The sequence below is a fragment of the Nymphaea colorata genome, chromosome 11 (genome assembly GCF_008831285.2).
Source record: "Nymphaea colorata isolate Beijing-Zhang1983 chromosome 11, ASM883128v2, whole genome shotgun sequence".
Taxonomy (NCBI): Eukaryota; Viridiplantae; Streptophyta; class Magnoliopsida; order Nymphaeales; family Nymphaeaceae; genus Nymphaea; species Nymphaea colorata.
Window position 1 is genome coordinate 9,134,135 of NC_045148.1, and position 19,831 is coordinate 9,153,965.

Sequence of the window (19,831 nt, forward strand, 5' to 3'; positions counted from 1 at the left end):
CTCACATCATGTTCTTCCAAGAAAGATCCAAAAACATGCAGATAACAGGGAGAAGGAGAGAGAGAGAGAGAGAGTTGGAGTTATTTGAAATTTGCCGGGACCCAAACGGTCAACTCCAACGCGGTGTTATTTTTCTGTCGCAGCATTTTGACCTTCCCTACTTGAACCCCCACCTTCTCCGTCTTCTACTCAACTCCTTCCTCCTCCTTCTCCCTGCCTCTCTTTCTTTTCTCTCATGGCGTTGTTTGCGACCCTGGTTTGCCTCCTTTTCTCCTCCTTCATCTTCTTCAGTGATGTACTGGCCGACCCACGGATCAATCAGGCTGCTCTGGTCTGCGGCACTTTGCAGGCCACGAACCGAAGTATCTTCGTCACCAATTTTATCGCTGCGCTCGATGCCGTCACGCCACAAATCAACCGGCGACGCTATGCTCAATTCGTCACCGACTCGACTGTGGAGAGAGTTTATGCATTTGGGCAGTGTATGGACGATCTCTCTCAGTCTGACTGCGACCTCTGCTTCGCTCAGAGCAAAACGGGCATCCTCAGGTGCGTCCCTTTCCAGCTGAACGTAAAAGAAGGCCGGAATTATCTTGACGGGTGCTATCTCCGGTACGACTACTATGACTTTTTCAGCGAAATCACAAGTCCCATGGACAAGACGTTGTGCAATTCCACTAGATCTTACAGTAATCAGAGCGATTTCGTAATCAATGCGAAGGGAATCATAGGGAACATGAGTTCTCGGGCGGTTTCGAACAATGGTTTCTGGAGAGGTTCTGTTGGCAGCGGGAATTCGACGGTTTATGCTATAGGCCAGTGTTGGGAGACATTGAATATGAGCTCCTGCAAGACTTGCTTGGACACAGCAGCTTCCAAAATCGATTCTTGCCTTCCTTCTTTCCAAGCAAGGGTTCTCAGCTCGGGTTGTTACTTGAGATACGCCGATTATCAGTTCTATAATGATTCTTCAACCGCGTCTACATCATCTGGAGGTAATTTTATCAAGCGCTGCTGCTTTCTGATTTCTTTGTAGGGCATCAAACAATAGTTTTTTGCAGAGCTTTTTTTTTTTTTCTTACTCTCTTATTAGATTGTTTTACCGTTTTTATCAGTGATGGGGATGATGGCGGTTGTTGCTTTCAGCAAATTTTGTTGATGTTATGTTGAACATTTCTTATATTTCTCAGGTTCTGTCGCTGGATGCTTACAGTTTTTCTTGTCTTTTTTCTCTCCTCATAGCATTCTCATTTTGTACTCTTGTTTCTGTTCGTGTCTTGTATCGATCTTTGAAGACTCTTCTGTAGCCCGTGGATGGCTACGACCAAATTATGACCTCTTTCTCTCTTGCTGTAGTTTTTCTCTAGAATGAATTCCTGAAAAGCATCATAAAAAGTATAAGTTATTAGTTATTTATATCTCGTTTTACTATTTTGAAAGTTTTGTCCTTCAGAGAAAGCCTCTTGTTTAATTGATGGATTTTTTTTTTCCCGCTTCACGGTGCGATTGATTTACATCTTTTTATTGCAGGTGGTCGTAGAGTTCCCATAATAGTTTCTGTAACCTTTTCCGCTCTGGTGTTTCTGGTTGTTTTGGCTGTGGCTGCTTTCCTTGGAAAGAGGAGAGTTGATCGGAGAAGAAAAGGTATGTTTTGCTGTTAATATATTTTAAGCCCGTGGTTCTCTCGCTAAATTGATCGTTGTTCCAGAGAAAAAACAACTTGGTGGCCTAGCTGCTGCTGTGAAGAAATCTGCATTGAACTACAAATATGAGACACTTGAAAGAGCTACCAATTACTTTAACCGGTCGAATAAATTAGGGCAGGGTGGATCAGGTTCCGTTTACAAGGTGAAGTTCTTTCGTGGTCATCATGTCGATAAATAAAGTTCTCTAATATTGATAACAACTAAATGGAATTATTATGCTTACTTAACAGGGCACACTATCAGATGGAAAGATTGTTGCCATAAAGCGCTTGTTTTTCAGTACAAGGCAATGGGTAGATGAATTTTTCAATGAAGTCAATTTGATCAGTGGTGTTGAGCACAAGAATCTTGTCAAACTGTTGGGTTGCAGCATTACTGGCCCAGAGAGTCTTCTTGTTTATGAATACGTACCCAACAAGAGCCTCGATCAAGTTATGTTCGGTCAGTCTCTCTGTCTCTCTCTCTCACCATTTTTAGTTTCTGCAACTTCCTCCATAAAATTTGCTAATAGGCTCCATGCTTCTGCAGGCAATGACAGCAATTCAATTTTGAGTTGGAATATGAGGAAAAATATCATACTAGGAACTGCCAAAGGTTTGGCATATCTTCACGAGGAGTCCAAGCTTCGGATTATACACAGAGACATAAAGCTGAGCAACATACTCCTTGATGACGATTTTACTGCAAAGATTGCAGATTTTGGTCTAGCTAGATGCTTTCCGCAAGACAAAAGTCATATTAGCACTGCTGTTGCTGGCACCCTGTAAGCAATTTCCTCGTACCACCGTACTTTCTGTGCTCCAGATATGTGTGTGTGTGTGTGTTTTTTTGGATGGCAAGAAGGCATGGGTTTTTCCATTACAATATCAATCTTGTGCATAGTAAGTTTGCTGGAATAGTCTGATAGTTGTTTTTTGAAAACTGAAATGGATAACAATTTAAATCATTGAAGATACTTCCATGCCTTGAGCAGTAAAAATTTGCATGACTGCATTAAGTATGCATTAATGACTAAATAGTTGCAACAGTTGCATATGTTGGTGCCAAATCAATGGTTAAAAATAACTCATTTGTCCATTTCGATTAATTTTTTATGTTCCACAGGGGCTATATGGCACCAGAGTATCTTGTCCGTGGAAAGTTGACAGAGAAAGCAGATGTTTACAGCTTTGGAGTGGTTGTCATTGAGATAGTTACTGGGAAAAAGAATACTTCTTGCCAACCAAACTGTGTTTATGCTTTACAAATGGTGATTTTTTTTACCTTGATTGGATTTGAAAGTGCAGTAATTGTCCTTTCCTTCTGAAAACATGAATCCTTTATCTTTGACAGTTTATAGTTAACGCATACTCCTTGTTCAGGTTTGGAACTTCCACTTATCAAACAGGCTAAGTGAAGCTGTTGATCCAAAGCTGGAAGGTAACTTCTCAAGAGAAGATGCTGTTCATATGCTTAAAGTCGGGCTACTTTGCTGTCAAGCATCGGCTGAACTGCGGCCACCAATGTCCATGGTGGTGAAAATGCTCACTGACACAAACTGCAACATACCTTCTCCAAATCAGCCTCCATTTCTGAGTCCTAATGTGGCAAGCCAAGTACCTTTTGCTGTCACGAGTACATCCGTTTCTCAAGAAGGATCTGCAACTCAATCTTCAAGGAATAGTATGACTATCACCGTGCTTGATCCAAGATAAACTGTTGGAAGACTTGCATATTATGTCAGACTTGAAGATCGGAACGAAAATGCTTACAACATCAATGCATTGGAGACTATGCTGTATTGCCTTGGCCTAGAATGTGAAAAGAGAGCGCGGAAAAATCAGACTTCAAATAAACATATAGGATTTTCTGGTTCTCAAGATTGATGTAAGAATCAATTATCTGAAATAATTAATCTACCACGGCTAGCTAGATGCCCGAGTTTGAGCCTTGAACTGGCTTGAACCTGGGTTTGGTTTGTCTGTTCCTGAGATAGTCATGAAAATTCCTGCCATTGAAATTGTTAAGTCTGATGGCACCCAAAAGGATGACCTTTTTTGTGGTTAGTGATGCGAATTGCTCACAGAAGATGTTCCCATAATGTTATTAAGAGCAAAGCTGTATAGCTCCATGCTGAACATGTATTGTAAAAGCTAATGAATAAATGTATTCTTTGTACTGAACATATAGCTTATGTGTTAGTTTCTGCTTGAATGGCTCAAGTGCATCTGGTGCAACGCAAACCGGCTTGTACGCCTGGACATCACGCGGGAGAGTCTCAAGGGACTTCACTCTGGCTATACCCAAATCAAATTAGACGTGCAAACTTATATATCCAGGCAGAATTCAATCTGTGTCTGTTTGTGCCAGTGATCCGGTAACGTATGTGTGTGAAGCCAAATCCACTCCATTTTTGGCAGATTCACTAAAAGCATGAAGCATGATACTAACTGGTGATCAGGTAGAATTTAATTGGGCTTTACCTCCAAGTCTAAAATTTGAAACAGAAGTGAATATTGATTAAATATCTGATTATTTTTTTGTGGTGTCGCTCTCTTTCTCTGTCTCTGTCTCTGTCGCCGTCTTCGTCCCCGTTTCCGTTGATGTATGTGTGAGAACAGGACAAAGCAAGCTTCGGTTCTTTCACAATGTACAGGAGTAACAGGACAAACTGGATACGTATCACAAAGGGAAAGCTACATTGCATCTTCCCTTTTTGGCGGTTTCGTTAGAATGGTCAGCTGTCGACTCTTGTGGCTTCGAGAAACCTAACTCCGTTATTGGAATATTGAAAAATTGAAGGTCTTCAGGAACCAAAACAAAAAAAAAAAAAAAAGCTTAGAGAGGAGATGAACCAAAGTTCTCCTGCTCAAAGCTTCTCCTGCTGAAAGCATGTACAGAAGCGAACATGTTAGTGCTGGTGAGTAACCCTTTCATGGGGCACATTGAAGTCCAAGAACAAACTTCCCTTGGCTGTTGCTGTCCCAAATTTGAGAGAGACAAGTCAACTTGAAATGGAGACAATAAAAGATCTGAGAGTTAATGTAGTCTTCCAAATCATGTAAATAATTCTTGTTTGGTGGTTTTATGTACTCTTCCAAATCATGCAATTTACTCCTCTTTGGCCATTTATAGGTGGTACAGGTTAAGTCAGTTCAACCAGCTCAAAGATTGCAGATTCTTAAGACACTCACAGTTACCAAACGGCCCCTTATCTAATATGTTTTCTCCCTTGCCCAAGAAAAGGAAAATGCATTTGAAAGGCTTTATTGAGGGGGGTATAAACCTAAATACTCTAACTTTAGCTTGATTTAGTTGTCTTGGGCTTGAGTCGACTAGTCCGGACACAAGTCAATAGACCTGCCTAAGTGGTAGAATTTAATAGTGCATAGTGCTCCTCTTTCTCCCCTTCTTCAAAAAAAGTAAGTCAAGGGTCAATTGCATGCAATGACTTAAAAATCTAAATGGATGGAGGTCAGGAGTAGCAAAAATATTCTCAATATGTCTTCATCAACTCCATCATGACTGCAGCTAGTTGGTCCTTGTAGATCATTATATACGGTCTTCATCAACTCCATGCGTGTATTTAAAGTGGAACTACCACTACCCACCACCTCCACTAAACGAACGCGCATTGATCACTTTTCATGTTGTTATCCTATTAAGAACTTGTGGCCAATTTCAAGAGAAGATAGAGTTTGGAAAACTGAAATACCTTTATGTCATGAGTCATGGATATGCTTCTCTTAAGTTTTCAATGTATTGATGATGTTACACTAATCAAACAAAATATGATTTGAATGGTGCTCCACATTCATATAATTGATCACTTTCTTCATTTGATTGCATGGGTTCAAACTGCAATATGGCCATTTTCGGAGGTTAAACCTCTCATACATGTGCAGACAAAGGCTTCTAATATATAAAAAAATCAGACTCAAAAGCTTTACATTGTTGAAGAGAAGACCACAAATATGACAGATTACACGTCAAGAATGTCTTCTCTGGAAACATGTATGCCTTAATTTTATTTAAGGAGCCATTAGCTAATATATATATATCCCATCAATTATGTGGAAGCAAATAGCTCCCGACAAGAAGTGGTTGGCAAAAGGTGACGAGACCTGGCACTTCCTGTCAATAATCGAAATTTCTTCTTACATGTCAAAAAGAGGCACCAACCTTATCATCCAGCAGCATGTGCAGCCATTGAAACTGCTGCTGTGGCGCCGGAGACTTCATCAACGCGTTGCAGGTCTTCCCCGCAGTTGACCTGCCATTGCCGAACGCTGCCAGTCAACCAGCATTATTCTTTGTTGCTGTTGTCCTTTTCCTTCAAGAAGCATCTTTCTTCTAACATTTTTTCTGAAACAAGTTGGAAAGAAAAGTTAGATCTGAACTCTCTCGAGGTCAGCAGTAAAATCCTTCAGAGTATTACAGTCATGGGTTGCCCGATCCTTCACAGTTTCTCGACATTTAAGTGCAATCTAGGAAGAGTTTAATCAGTTTCAGATTATAAAGTAGAAAAAGCTCTCAACGTTACTGTAAAATCGGTCGTCGGTTTGGTTAAAATTGGTGGCAGAGCCAGAAACCTGAACTCAGATGGGCACTAACGGGCCATCAATTAAACTAATATATAAGTCATGTTTACAGTAAAATGAATAAACAAACTATTTCCTTTCCTGGCCCGCTTCATGAAAGCAGATAGACAGAACGGAGAAAGAAGGAGCGTAAATTCGTCCACGTTTCTGCCTGTAAGGGCGATACCAACCTTCATTAATAATGCATCACTTAGCTACAAGAGGACTCCCTTCCTATTCAAACGGCCATGGCTCCACCACGTGCTCTCCCGTCATTTCTTTTCCCTTTTCAGCTGCATCATTCATTTATGCGCATGTTCCTTTATGCACATAACTATATGGTCAATATTAGTCCAAAACACAGTTACTGCAGATCAGGTTTCCCTCTCTCTCTCACCAATTGGTGATAGATTCTGCAACCGGTTGAGTTCGGTAGTTTGGTGTAGTCATGTCTTCAATTCGAATCTTAGAGGGCGCTATCAAGATATTATTGATGAGTAATGTTGTTCTTGAGATGAGGATATAAGTGGACCCTTTTTGTCCCTCTCTCTATCTGTGTGAATTAGAATTAGATGATGTTCTGAAAATCTTTGAAGATCACATTGTTGGTGTCTGTACCTATCTATAAATGTATGTACCTATCATTGTCACAAAAAACGGGGACGGTTATTAAACGGCCAGAAAAAAAACGGGTATAATACAACAAAGTTTTATATATCGATAATAAAACGGAAAAAGTTCGACAAATTTTTTTTAAAAATTAAACATTTAATACATCTTAAAAATTATAAAAAATAATAATTAATAAAAAAACGACAAAAACAAAAAAATAACATATAATACGGGTATTAAATGGGTATTATACGCATTTTTTGTTTTTTGATATTTTTTTTTAAAAAAAGGAATAGTACGAGTATTATACGGCAGAACTGTTTTTGACGTTAAATACACATTTTTTTTTAAAAAAAACGGCGTTTTTTGTGACAATGGTACCTATCTATTTAATATGATGCCATTATTGGTACAGGGGACAATGGTGGTAACTAAACACAAGGGTTGCGCTCGTTGCGGGACTTAACCCAACACCTTATGACACGAGCTGATGACAGCCATGCATCGCCTGTGTTCGTGTTCCCGAAGGCACCACTCTCTTTCAAGAGGATTCGCAGGATTACATAAGATTAAATGGGTAGTCGCATTCAGGTCCATCTCATAGAATAAGAATCCATCACTCTAGTTCTAGTTTAGGGACAAAGACAGGTGTGGGAAAAGTATGCGTAAATTGATCACACTGAACCTAAAAAAAACTCCTCATTTTTGTATCTGTATTTTTAAGCAATTTTGCTCATTTATATATTGGAATCCTTTGAATGTTTAAAATTTTATATTTAGTACTTCTTAGCCAAAATTTTCTAGCTCCATCCTTGTCTCAGTTTAACTCTTTGGAGATGTTTTTGCATATGCAAGCGGCTAAGTTCAAATTTCTCAGTTCTAAAGAAGATTGACTTTCGATCATCCCTTTGAACATAAAATAATGATCGCAAAATAGTTGGTAAATCACCCTAGTTTTCTTTAGGGTTGGTGCAATCCGAACAGGACCATAGCAGTCTCAAAAATTATCTAGGGACGATCTCTTCTTGTCTTCTTTCTTTTTCATTCTCACAGTTCGGAGAAAGAAAGTTGAGAGACCCAAGGAGGATTGCAACTTCAAGAATTTTTAGAAGCATTATTTTCTTGATATGTGGGCGTGAGAGTGTGAAAACGTACCAGACCATGAAAAGATGATGGTGTTAAGTTGAGGTCTTGAATTAAGGCTCAATCTTAAGCATTATGCTGTCCGAATCTTTTCATAATGTCGGCCAAGCCTTCATAATTGAGGCCAATAATATTTTGAGAATCGCTTTTAGAATCGCATCGACCAACCCGTGGATCCAGTGATTCGGCTACATCAATTATGGATCCCTAAATAATATTAATTAGAAAATTAATTTTTGACAAATGTATACAACTATAGAAAAGTATTATAGTTTGTATAAGAATTTCCTAGATCTGAACACTAGTTCATGAATTTTCTAATGCCACCCATGAATTATTGTCGCTGCACAAACTTTTTGGTATAATTTCTTTAGTTAATTTGGACTTATTTATTTCCTTTTATCAGGTTTGACATTATTTAGGGCCTTGCTTGCTAATATGTGGGTCTTCCTTCGAATCCGGTTCACATTTTGAATCCTCTTTTCTTTTGTCGGTCACGTAAATTATTTAGGATCTTTTCTAATCAGTGCCTTCATTTGAATCCAAATGGCATTTTGAACCCCATTGTCGACAACTTTTCTCTCCACATGCACCACACTTGTCATAAATTACCTATTGAAATATATATATATATAACTTGTCATGCTTCAAAATCAAGTTGGTCAGGTCACCTTCCTGGATATTTCCAAGTTCACGCTTCGTCCACGAAAGCTAATTCTTTTACTTGTTTCGGATTCTTGGTAGGCTTGAATATCGTGATATGTGGGAGTAAGGATTTTCTCAATTTTTCATTTTACTGTGTGCTATTGGAACTCAAACTTATAGTGCTTGGAGCCACCTTGGATTTAGGTTTTTTTTTTTTTACTCTTAAATGTTTTTCCCCACTTGCAAATACTTAACATCTTTATTATATCATGAGTTTAAGTTTAAACTTTTCTAATTGGGTGCTTTCTTGCCTGACTTGCGCAGCAAAGTATAAATATTCATACATAAGCATGGTGCTTGTTGTTCCTTAGCAAAATCAGCGGTTCTTTTTTGAAAAAAATTCGTTTGTTGATCTTTAAAGTCTAAGCCTTTAACCATAAGTAAAGGAAAGCTTCTCACAAGTTTCTCAGCTTCTTAATATAATATAAAGCATGCTTTGGCGAAAACCAACAAAATGGTAGTCGGTCTTCATCATTGTCCTTAACTGAAATATTCAATCCCAATTCATACGGTCAGGTGCTCACTTTCTTCAGCCGGTGCGGCCCCCCGATAGCACCTTTGCCGTAAGCTTAAAGGGGTTCTATAGTGTGTGGAAGACTTGAGAATAGCAAGAGCACAAGAAAATCAAAGATTGTAAAGAAATGGAGGATGTTCTTGCGATAGGCATAGATTGCATTGATCACAAGAGTGATGTAAGCAAAGAGGTTTGAAAAAAAATCTCAACTTTACATACATGGAATAGCTGAGATCTCTTACATGATTCAAATGCCGATCACCCCCAAACACAGAATCTCCAACATACACTTGGGACCCGTGAGAGGGTGCTTACTTTCCATTTTGTTTACAATGTTTTTGGTTTGTTTTTTTGTTTACTTGCGACAGAACACCCTTCCATCAGTTCTAAGTGTATGTTGGGGATTTTGTGTTTGGGAAGGTTTGCATTTGAATCATGTAAGAAGCTTCGGCCATCCTATGTAAGTAAAGTTGAGATTTCTTTCCAAATTTCTTTGCTTACATCACTCTTCTGATCAATACAATTTATGTCCATTGCAAGAGCAACCTTCAATTTCGTTGCAATCTTCGACTAATTTGCTCCTTCACTATTCTCAAGTTTTTTGCACACTATTGAGTCCCTTTAGGCTTACGGCAAAGGTGTTATCCCCGGGTCACACGGGCTCAAGAAAGTCAGCCCATGACACATACAATGATTAGATATATTTATGCTTACCTCATAAGTATTTTGAGCACTTTCTACCATTTTGTAGAAACAAACATTTTTCAAACATGAAAAAGACAATGTTAGAAAGCTGCCATATTTCTTCACTTGTGAGCTAATGTGTTTCTTTTCTTCAAATAGTTTTTGGTTCATAAAGTAAGCTGCATAATGTTCCTGATTTCTGCAATTTTGTAAATTAATTTTCACATATTATTCTTTTATTGTATATTAACGACTGTATTAATATTGTTTGTGAAATTCAAATTGTTTTAACCTTAAATGCTTTACTTCACCTAATTGAAAGAATAGAAAGTGAAAAGGTTTTTAACATGTTTCGTTGGCACCCTTAAGCCCCTAGTATTTAAGGTGTGTTTGGATGACAATCGAAACTAAGTCTATAAAAAATAATAATAATAATTTTGACAAAAAGAAATTTTAGAAATATCTAGCTCTCATTTATAACAACTCGATCCATTCCTAGGCTCATGCTCCTAGTGTAGCTGATCCCAAACTGCCTCTTAATAGTTTTGATTCTAGCTTGAAAAAAGCTAGGAATCATAATAACTAATTATTTAACAATTCTATTTGTAAGCTCTCTAAACTAAACCTTTGGATTGTTGCACCATTTATTGGTAAACTTTTTTGTAGTGAATATTCTTTTGCTCTTGTCGCCCGAACAGACAAACAGGGTTTCCGAAGAACGTCTATGCGGCGATTAGTTTCAAAAGCAGGTTGAAAAATAAGGTTTTTACAAAATTTTGTTTTCCCGACTTGATGTTTTTTTTATGGTGTCATCCAAAAACAACTTTCATCTTCTTTCAAGCATGAAGCCATTTTGTAAACTTTCTCTCTTTGTTACCAAGCAAAAACTGGAATATGATTAGCAAAATAATTGTTATCTTGTTCACTTATTTCGAAACTGGTTAGTGTTAACTTCAATAACATTTGTATGGGAATTTCAAAAAGCATAGCACTATTTAGCAAAATGATACAAGCAGGAGTCTTTTTTATATTATACGACAGAAGACGAGGACTCTATATAATAAAGAAACTTCTTACGTATATTTGTTTATTCAGCTGCCTCTTCACACGCATTTTACTTGTCATCATCTGAATGAACCACCGGCTTGATGACCATAATAATACTAAAAAATCAAGCCCTGGTTTTCTTTCCGCCACGTACAGAAAAGGGCTCCTTCCACCTACTTGGAGTGCGAAGCTTCTCTGGACTTAATCCTTGGATGCGCTCACTAATCACGAGAACGTTTGTCTGTGTGAACGTGATGCCATTGAGTCAACGCGATCACTGTGGGGAGTTCTGCCCTCGGGCCGCGCTTGCTGCTCTCTGCCGCCACCCCGAGGTTGCGATGTCTCCGTCTCCTCGCTGACCCACGCGCGCACCGTCCATCTTCCGGCGGCCGAAATCTCCTTTTTCCTTTTCCCCATTGACCAACCAGAAAGCCGCCCTCCAGATAAATGCGGCCAACCAGCGATCGCCATCGCCGTATCCCATTCCGTCGCTCTTTCGGGTCGGTAGCATCCGTTGTAACGCGACCGAGTTCCTGATTTCGCGATACTCGTTTCAAGATCTTTGTTCGGCGTTTTCGCGGTTCTTCCCTTCGATTGCGGGCTTTGAGGGAAAGCTTTCCCGCGGAGGACCTGCTGGAAGGCGGGAGCAGAGGAGACCAGGATATCAGAGGTGAGCACTGGTTTCTTTATACGTTCGATTTCTGGTGTTTTCCTTTTTCTCTGGGGAAATTGAGAGTAGAATTTTTACCTTTCCGGGGATGTGGGGTGCGCGATCGATTGCGTCTTATACCTTGTTGGGATTCGAAATGATCACGATTCCAGTGCTTGGATTCAGCCTTAATTTCTGTTTTATCCCTTTCTTTCTCTCAGAACTCTATCCATCATAGTTGTAGAAGAAAATTTTATGTTCTTTTCCTTTCTCTTCTTCTCTCATTGAAACTTACTTCTCTGTGAGCTCAAATCGGTGCTAAATATAGGGGGTTGGAAGTGAGTTGTTTTTTCAAAAGTTTTAAGTGCATTTGAATCGATTTTCTGAGTTCTTAGAAGCAGGGGATGATGATCTTTGAAAGAAGAACGTAGTCGTTTGGTATTGTAGCGTAGAAGAGAGGAAGAACGCGTAAAACTGGGAGGAAGGAGAAGCTGCCAAATATGAAAAGCCGCTGGCATACATCGGAAAAAATAACATACTCCAAACCTGAAAAAAATTCAGAAGGAATATTGATTCTAAAATATGGAAACAATCAGTTTGATTTGAAAACGAAAAATATATACAGAGTCGCACAATCGCAGTCACAGCCAAGGTCATCAGTCTATCTGAATCAAACTTGTGAAAACTTTTCAATGGTACGAAATGTTCTTCTGTTGGTGGCCCCTATTCATTTGTATTGACATCAAGAACGAAAGTGATTTTCAGATTTTTACCAAGTCAGAAGATCATGAGGTTTTACTTTCCAAACTTGTTTATAACTCAGAATTTTCTTCTTCCTATCACGCATATATGTTGAGATAATCAAGGAAGAAGCTCTAGACCATTTCCCTGCTTCCGCTGTAGAGATAGTTTTTAGAAAGAATATTTCATTTTTACATTCTATGAAGGTAAGCATACGCCACAGAGTAGGCTTTGAATGATATCGATCTCGTGGCCACGTGAAGCCAATTGCTCTTCAAAGCGTTAGTGAATACTGAAATTTTTCATTAGCTTAATTTCAGGGGTGGTAAATATCAGGTTAAAGACCATTCTATATGCTCGCTTATTTCTTTCTTTTCCAATGGTCGTCATATTACTCCGTTGAAAAAAGAAAGCAATTTAGTTAAGATAGTTGACTTTAATTCTGTTTTTGAAAAAAATGAGTAAGAGAAATTGATGGATTTGCAAGTAGCAAGTCAGATATGATATGTTGATCTAGTCATTTTCATCCGTAGCAAATCAGTGGTTGGTCCATCTTTGCAAACATACTTAATTGTCCCGGACTGGACCCATTTGTCATACCTTATTAAACGATTCGAATGTCTGATTCGTTGACATTGGATGATGTATGGTATTGCACAATATATTTAATCAAGGTGGCCAGAATTGAATAATGCTCAATATAGCACAAGGATTTCAGCTATTTTTTATAGTTGTGTGACTAAAAATTCATCTTTTCTCAATTCAATGCACTGATGCAAGACACACTTGTCAAAATTTTTTACTTTGATAATACTATTTAAATAAGAAGGCAGAGAAAAGGGATGTGAATAGTTTTGACTTTCGAGAAATCTGGTTGCGTATGTTTATTTTTTTCTTTATGCCGAAAGAAAAGCAAAAAAGAAGAAGCGTGATGCTTGTTTCATGGTTGGTAGAGAAGATTACTGGAGACCTCTCTCTTTTTCTCTCTACCAAGGAGAAGAAGAAAAACAGAGGAGGCTCCTCTCGTTCTTTATTGTTACTCTCCTGTCTCTCTGGCCATGACAGGGATATCATCGTCGTCAGGTTAGCTGGCCCTTGACCGGTCGGGCACCTATCTCCGACAATCCAATTCACCTTCCCGGAGCTCATGTTGCGCTAAGCGTGCTTTTTGCCCGTCTGTCCTTTTTACTCACTGTATCATTTCTACAATTCAATCTTCTCTAGGATACTGGTGGTGATCCTGATCGTGAACAATTGAAAGTCTGTTTCATCTGGAAGAAATCGAACGAAGAGAAAAAAGGAGAATGAGGACGCGTTCGGTCCTTGTGGCTCTTGTCCTCCAACTTCTGCTTCTGTGTGCCTCCACAACAATAATGGCGGATCCAAGATCCAACACGTTGTTCGTGTCATGCAGCAAAGATTTGGAGCACAACACGACGGCCTACGTCCCCAACTTCCTCAACACCATGGACAACATCAGCAACCAGGTGCGTACCGACCAGTTCGGCCTCTCGGTGAAAGGCTCGGGGCCGGACTCAAGCTACGCGCTCGCTCAGTGCTACGGCGACCTCTCGACCCTCGACTGCGTCCTCTGCTACGCCGAAGCTCGGACGCTTCTCCCCCAGTGCTTCCCTTTCAACGGCGGCCGGCTATTCCTCGACGGCTGCTTCATGAGGGGCGAGAATTACAGCTTCTTTGATGAGATTTATGGATGGCCGGACCGCATCAATTGCACCAACTCTGCCCCCAAGTCCAGCGCCTTCGCTGCATTGGCCAGGCAGGTGGTCGGTCGGTTGGTCATGGATGCGTCTGGAAGCAGCGGCAGGTTCAGCAGGGCCGCGGTCACCGCCGGCAACGAGTCGGTGTACGGCCTGGCCAACTGTTGGAGGACGGTGAACGCCAGCCGGTGCAGGGAGTGCTTGACGAACGCGTCGGCGGCCCTGTTGGGATGTCTGCCGAATTCCGGAGGGCGGGCCATGTACACGGGATGCTTTCTGAGGTTCTCGGACACGGACTTTTTGAACAACTACTCGAACGGCGGTGGCAAAGGTAAGTCTCTCTCTCCCCCAACCAATTCCCCTGTTGTAATGGTAATCGCTTTTGTTCTGATAATTTATATGTATTAAACTTGACAGTGAGCAAAGCTGTTCTAATAGCAGCTGTGGTAAGCACAACTTCTTTCGCCATCATTGCCATTGTAATTGGAACGTATCTTTGGAAGCAGAAAAAGATCGCAGATAAGCGGAAAGGTATGGAAGCCCATCATTCATTGTATTTTTGCAAACTTGGGAATTTGGATGTTTTATTGGGGCATAAGCCCCGTGTTTTCCGGAGTAACATACCCACATATTCAAAAGATCTTCCTAGCAACTGCCAACATGCAATAATTTAGTAGGGATCAGGTTACCTGTCATTTTTGTTCTGTCATGTGAAATATAAAATCGTTCATCTTCTTATCAGTATATTATTATAATAATTACACTGATAAGACTCATGGAGAAGTGTGATTCTTATAAAGAGTGTGATCTCACTTCCGACATGCTAAATATATGTATATATACGTCAGGTGATCTCATTTGATAGCCCTGTTATTGCTGTGCTTGTTCATGACAGGTCGGTAGCATTAGGTTTGAAATAGCGGGGAGGGGGAATATCTAAGGGTTTAAATTTATAGGTTCATAGATCAAAAGAATGAGAAGGCGACTTATATGATTTATCGATCTTTTCTTTTGCAGCATCTGTGGAGAAAATAGAACCAAAACTTTTGAACAGTAACCTGCATTTCACTTATTCTGCACTTGAGAAAGCTACTGGAAATTTCAACTCAAATGACAAACTTGGACAGGGAGGTTTTGGTACTGTTTACAAGGTAAGTAGTATAATGGACATTCTTTATTCCTTTCTCAGTCTTGATCAAGCTCAAAGCCTAAGTCACATGGTACTTCAATAAGGTTCACATGACTGTGTTGTCATACCAGTATCCAAAGTAATACTTGGACAGACACGCTTGGATACTTTTTAGATTGAAACTGATCCAAATTATGCAACGTTTATGTGATTTCATTTTTTCCAACTCACTTTTCATTCTATTTTTAGAGTTATTATTCATTGACATGCAATGTTTTTATTTAAATTCATTTGTTTATTTAAATGTTGCTTTCATTTTGATTGTTTTGTATTATTTTGCATAAATGCATATATATATATATGCAATTGTCCAGCCATATTCTGTACCAGCATATTTTAAAGTTGCCGTGTTCATAAATGTATCTTCGTACCCGTACCTGAACCGTACACATAACTATGTGGCTTAGCTCAGAACCTGTCCTTATCAGTTCAATAATTGGAAATTTTTAAAAAGTAGCCAGTTAGATTTTCGGCAAACACTTTTGGGATAAGAATACAGGAACCATGTCGCTAAAAGGAAACCAGGTTGCTCTGTTTAAATCGTCTGAAACTATGGGCTTTACGTGATGACTGCTTTATTACAGGGTGTACTGGCAGATGGAAGAGAAATTGCTGTAAAGAGGTTGTTCTTTAATAATAGACATCGCGTAGCAGATTTCTACAATGAAGTGAACATGATCAGCAGCATTGAGCACAAGAACCTCGTGAGGTTGCTTGGTTGCAGTTGCAATGGGCCAGAGAGCCTTCTTGTCTATGAATACTTACCAAACAAAAGCCTTGACGGCTTCATATTTGGTAGGTCCCCTTTCTCGCTTTGGGTGGATCAAAATTTACATGCTTTACTTCCATACGAGAGAGAGAGAGAGCAGATCAAATTCAGAACTTAGTTGCTGGTCTAGTGAATACCACCCCCAACACCACACCCCCCAAAAAAAAAAAAAAGAAACTAATATGGGTGCTTCTGAGAAAGTGAAAAGTAAAATACCAGTTGGTGATCATTGTATGCTTGGTATTTGGCAGCAGTTCTGATTTTCAATACGTTCTTGACTAGTGACTGCTCACCCTTTTCTGCAAACGACTTATTCACTGCACCTGCTAATGGCATACCTCTCTCTGTCTCTCTCTTTCTCTCTACTTCCTGTTGACAGACCCAGTTCGTGCTAGGCAATTAAATTGGGAGAAAAGAATGGACATCATTGTAGGAACTGCAGAAGGCTTGGTGTATCTGCATGAGAATTCCGTAATCAAGATCATTCATCGAGATATAAAAGCAAGCAACATACTGCTTGATTCTAAATTCCGAGCCAAAATATCTGATTTCGGCCTTGCAAGGTCCTTTGAGGAAGACAAAAGCCACATAAGCACGGCCGTTGCGGGGACATTGTAAGTATTTTTTGCACTTGAAGACCAGATACTTTATTCTTCTTTTTCGTTTCACAATTTGGTAAAGCTGAAACAATGAAAGTTCCACAAAAAACTTATTCTGCTTTCATCATTTGGCTTATGTTTCATAGTTTGCTTAATCAACCTAACTGCATCTAGCTGCACTCTGCCATGCGCGGGTGCTGGTCATGTTCTTGAATTTGAGTTCATGAAGCCAATAAATTGCTTTTCACTATGTTGCCAGTCCTCAATTTTGGACCCTTATGGTTTGGCACAACACATGCATCTGTACGTTCTTTATCATCACCAGCATTATTTGCCCTGGCCATCCGATACTCAGTTCAGAGTCGTATTAGTTCAATCATGTGCCTTTTCTTAGCTGAATGATAAGGATCTTACTTGGCTTCTAAATTCTCAAGGATTTTTCTGAAATTTCATCGATAAGAAACAGGCTGACTTTTCTTTACTTTCCCACTTGTTCCGTCTTAAGTTTACAAAAGCTAGTAGTACTTGCTAGCTGCGTGGGAACTCGTGAGGTTTATAGCGCCTGTAGTTAGTGTCGGTACCACAGAATTATGAGAATTGCATTTTTGTTTATCCTGCAGGGGTTACATGTCACCTGAGTACCTTGCTCATGGACTGTTAACAGAAAAGGTAGATGTGTACAGTTTTGGTGTTCTCCTACTTGAGATTGTAAGTGGTGTGCAGAACAGAAAAGCAGGGGAGGAATACACAGAGAGCCTACTTACGACGGTAATTTTTCATCTTCCATATTTGATGTAGAAACGAATTATTGTGGCATATGGCATGCTGATCATACACTTATAAGCCACCGATGGTGCTGAAAAGTGGGAAGTTCGTTATCTTAAACCATAAGCAATAAAAATTTTAAATAGCAATGACCTAGAAGCTAGTAAAATTCAAAAGCTTGGTCGTGTCAATAGTCACATTGCTATTACATGAGGATGTTTGGATGCATCAACTTACCGCGTCGACAGTCGACTGGTATTATTTCATGTATCACCTTGTGCATAAAATTTTTTGGGGTCATGCCCTCTATCTACCACATGGTTTGATCAAAACTTGCCAAACTGTACCTCAAATGGTTGGATTGATTGATGCCAATTTACTGTCCAATTCCGGGCCTTCACTAACTATAGTATGTGTGCTGGCTTGTAGGCATGGAAGCGTTTCCAATCAGATACCGTGCATGAGATGATTGATACAAATATGATGGCGGCTTACAACACTCACGATCGTTACACTGTCACAAGAGAGGCATGCAGAGTTGTTCACGTGGGGCTTCTTTGCACACAAGAGGCCTCTGCTCTAAGACCTTCCATGAAAAGGGCTCTGGAGATGCTGTTAAGAAGGGATGAAAGCCTAGCACCACCATCCCACCCTCCTTTCATGGATGAAACAAGAATGGAGTTCAATGATAACTTCGACAGCTCCAGCTGCCTGGTCTGCCCTTCAGGATCTTCTGGAGCCAGCATCTCTCACAGTAGCTTCTATCCAAGGTGAAGAAGCAGGATCACTTGCAGAAAAAAGAGACAGGATGAGGCTAAAGATCTCTTGTTGAATACTTGCCTACTACTAGACAAGGCTTGTCCTTTGTTTAGTGCTACGGAACTTTCAGCACTAAGCAGGTCTTGTAAACGGCGAGCCGTGTTGGTGTTGCATGTTGATGTTGTCATGCGCCAACTGACCTTATAATGCACCAGTTACCTCATCGAGTCTGGATAGAAAGATGGGCCGTCGCCGCCTCGAAAAAGTTACAAGAGTGTATGCCTTTCCATATGAAAAGAGGCAACAGGTTGCATGTGTCCTTATGAGCCAATTAAGCGAGCATCTCAGTAACAGAGGAATGGCTACATATGATCTGTAAGGGTTTTATTCTTTCTGTTTCAGATTAGAGATTGGGATATTCCAATATTGAGTTGTAGAGGATGGGTGGAGGTCTTCATTGGTTTAGAAATCAAGAGATCATGCCAACTTCATTTTACGTAATTATCTGGACCATGTATTGTGTAATTAATGATTAATGGAGATGATGATGGTATTGCCCAGTATAGTATGATGTGCTCTGAGAGATGTAGCATAACTGATGGGGCTGATTGGTTGGTGAAATTGTGGTTGACTCTAGTAAACGATACTCTTCAAACAGGCGGAGTTGGAGCTGCTTGCAAGATGACGAACAAGCTTGATGAAAGCCTTGAACTTGCTGGACCAATTAAGCAAGAAGGACCAATTAAGCAAGAAGCTAAGCCTTTTCCCCCTCAAAAAGCTTAGGCCAGGCCCCGTGTAGAGCTGCGCATGAGTTGAATCGAGCTCAAGTTCGGCCAATTTGAGCTCAACTCGACTCAAAAATACTCCAGCTAGAACTCGACTAGCGCTTGACAAAACGAACTCGCCCTGAGCTTGACAGAACAAGCTCAAGCTCAAGCTCGAGCTCTACTGGAAGATGCAACATCAAACTCAAGTTGTTTAACTCGTTTATGTTAAGCATGTTTTGTTTCTTTTAATTCAATTATGTCGTGAAGTTGTTGTTTAATTATTTTTTTATTATAATTCAAATATTCATTGTGTAATCAAACGTGTCAAGTTTTTATAACTGGAACTTAACTAGTTTAACATTTCCAACATACATTTGAACTCAAGCTTTAATTCGCTTTAACTCGTTTTTAAACTAGTCGAGTTCGAGCAAGCTCGAACTGGATGTCAGGATGTGCAGCCCTGGACTAGCCTGGTGGCCCGTGCTGGGTGAGGGTGTTGAAAAAACAAGGTTTGAAAACTTGAAACCCTCGCCAAGCTCGCCTCCTAGCCGGCTCACCGCCGCCGGCTTGGTCGGTCCTCTGCCTGCCGGCGCTGGTTCCGGTAGGCCAGTGACCAGTGGACTCTGTGATGGCGTGAGTCGCGTTACCCGTGACCACTACTGTGAAGTGTGGAGGACCGACGAGAGGGGCAAGGTCCGTGAGGCGGTGACCGAACCACCGGTGGTGCCACGGTGAGTTCCTTTCTAACTTCTCCCTCTCTCATTGTTATTTTTTTCTTCTTTTGATTTGGGGATGTGCTGTAGCATTTACAGTTTTGCATTTTGCCGTGCAGAACATTGAAAATCTGAGATTGAGGGCTTTGTATAGCTGCAGCCTGCTCCACAGTCCACCGGTGAGAGTCGAGA

The 19,831-nt window shown here is 40.2% G+C and overlaps 2 protein-coding genes across 2 annotated transcripts; both read left to right on the forward strand.

The window, feature by feature from the left end:
• Nucleotides 1-3,868, forward strand: LOC116263985 (cysteine-rich receptor-like protein kinase 3). The gene is made up of 7 exons (XM_031643847.2): nucleotides 1-995; nucleotides 1,531-1,644; nucleotides 1,709-1,848; nucleotides 1,937-2,147; nucleotides 2,235-2,469; nucleotides 2,811-2,955; nucleotides 3,068-3,868. The coding sequence occupies exons 1-7, from the start codon at nucleotides 236-238 to the stop codon at nucleotides 3,398-3,400; spliced, it is 1,938 nt and encodes a 645-aa protein (XP_031499707.1). The 5' UTR covers nucleotides 1-235; the 3' UTR covers nucleotides 3,401-3,868.
• A 7,399-nt stretch (nucleotides 3,869-11,267) lies between these two features.
• LOC116264482 (cysteine-rich receptor-like protein kinase 2) lies at nucleotides 11,268-19,083 on the forward strand. The gene is made up of 8 exons (XM_031644749.2): nucleotides 11,268-11,640; nucleotides 13,585-14,409; nucleotides 14,496-14,609; nucleotides 15,096-15,229; nucleotides 15,852-16,062; nucleotides 16,416-16,650; nucleotides 17,256-17,403; nucleotides 17,830-19,083. The coding sequence occupies exons 2-8, from the start codon at nucleotides 13,665-13,667 to the stop codon at nucleotides 18,172-18,174; spliced, it is 1,932 nt and encodes a 643-aa protein (XP_031500609.1). The 5' UTR covers nucleotides 11,268-11,640; nucleotides 13,585-13,664; the 3' UTR covers nucleotides 18,175-19,083.
• The last annotated feature ends 748 nt before the right edge of the window (nucleotides 19,084-19,831 follow it).

What these genes read in the sequence shown, in the direction of transcription:
- LOC116263985 (XM_031643847.2), top strand. Translation starts at nt 236, where the DNA reads ATGGCGTTGTTTGCGACCCTGGTTTGCCTCCTTTTCTCCTCCTTCATC. An exon ending in AGTTGATCGGAGAAGAAAAG is followed by an intron (nt 1,645 to 1,708) that starts GTATGTTTTGCT and finishes TCGTTGTTCCAG; the next exon opens with AGAAAAAACAACTTGGTGGC. An exon ending in GATCAGGTTCCGTTTACAAG is followed by an intron (nt 1,849 to 1,936) that starts GTGAAGTTCTTT and finishes CTTACTTAACAG; the next exon opens with GGCACACTATCAGATGGAAA.
- LOC116264482 (XM_031644749.2), top strand. Translation starts at nt 13,665, where the DNA reads ATGAGGACGCGTTCGGTCCTTGTGGCTCTTGTCCTCCAACTTCTGCTT. An exon ending in GTTTTGGTACTGTTTACAAG is followed by an intron (nt 15,230 to 15,851) that starts GTAAGTAGTATA and finishes GCTTTATTACAG; the next exon opens with GGTGTACTGGCAGATGGAAG. An exon ending in CCTTGACGGCTTCATATTTG is followed by an intron (nt 16,063 to 16,415) that starts GTAGGTCCCCTT and finishes TCCTGTTGACAG; the next exon opens with ACCCAGTTCGTGCTAGGCAA.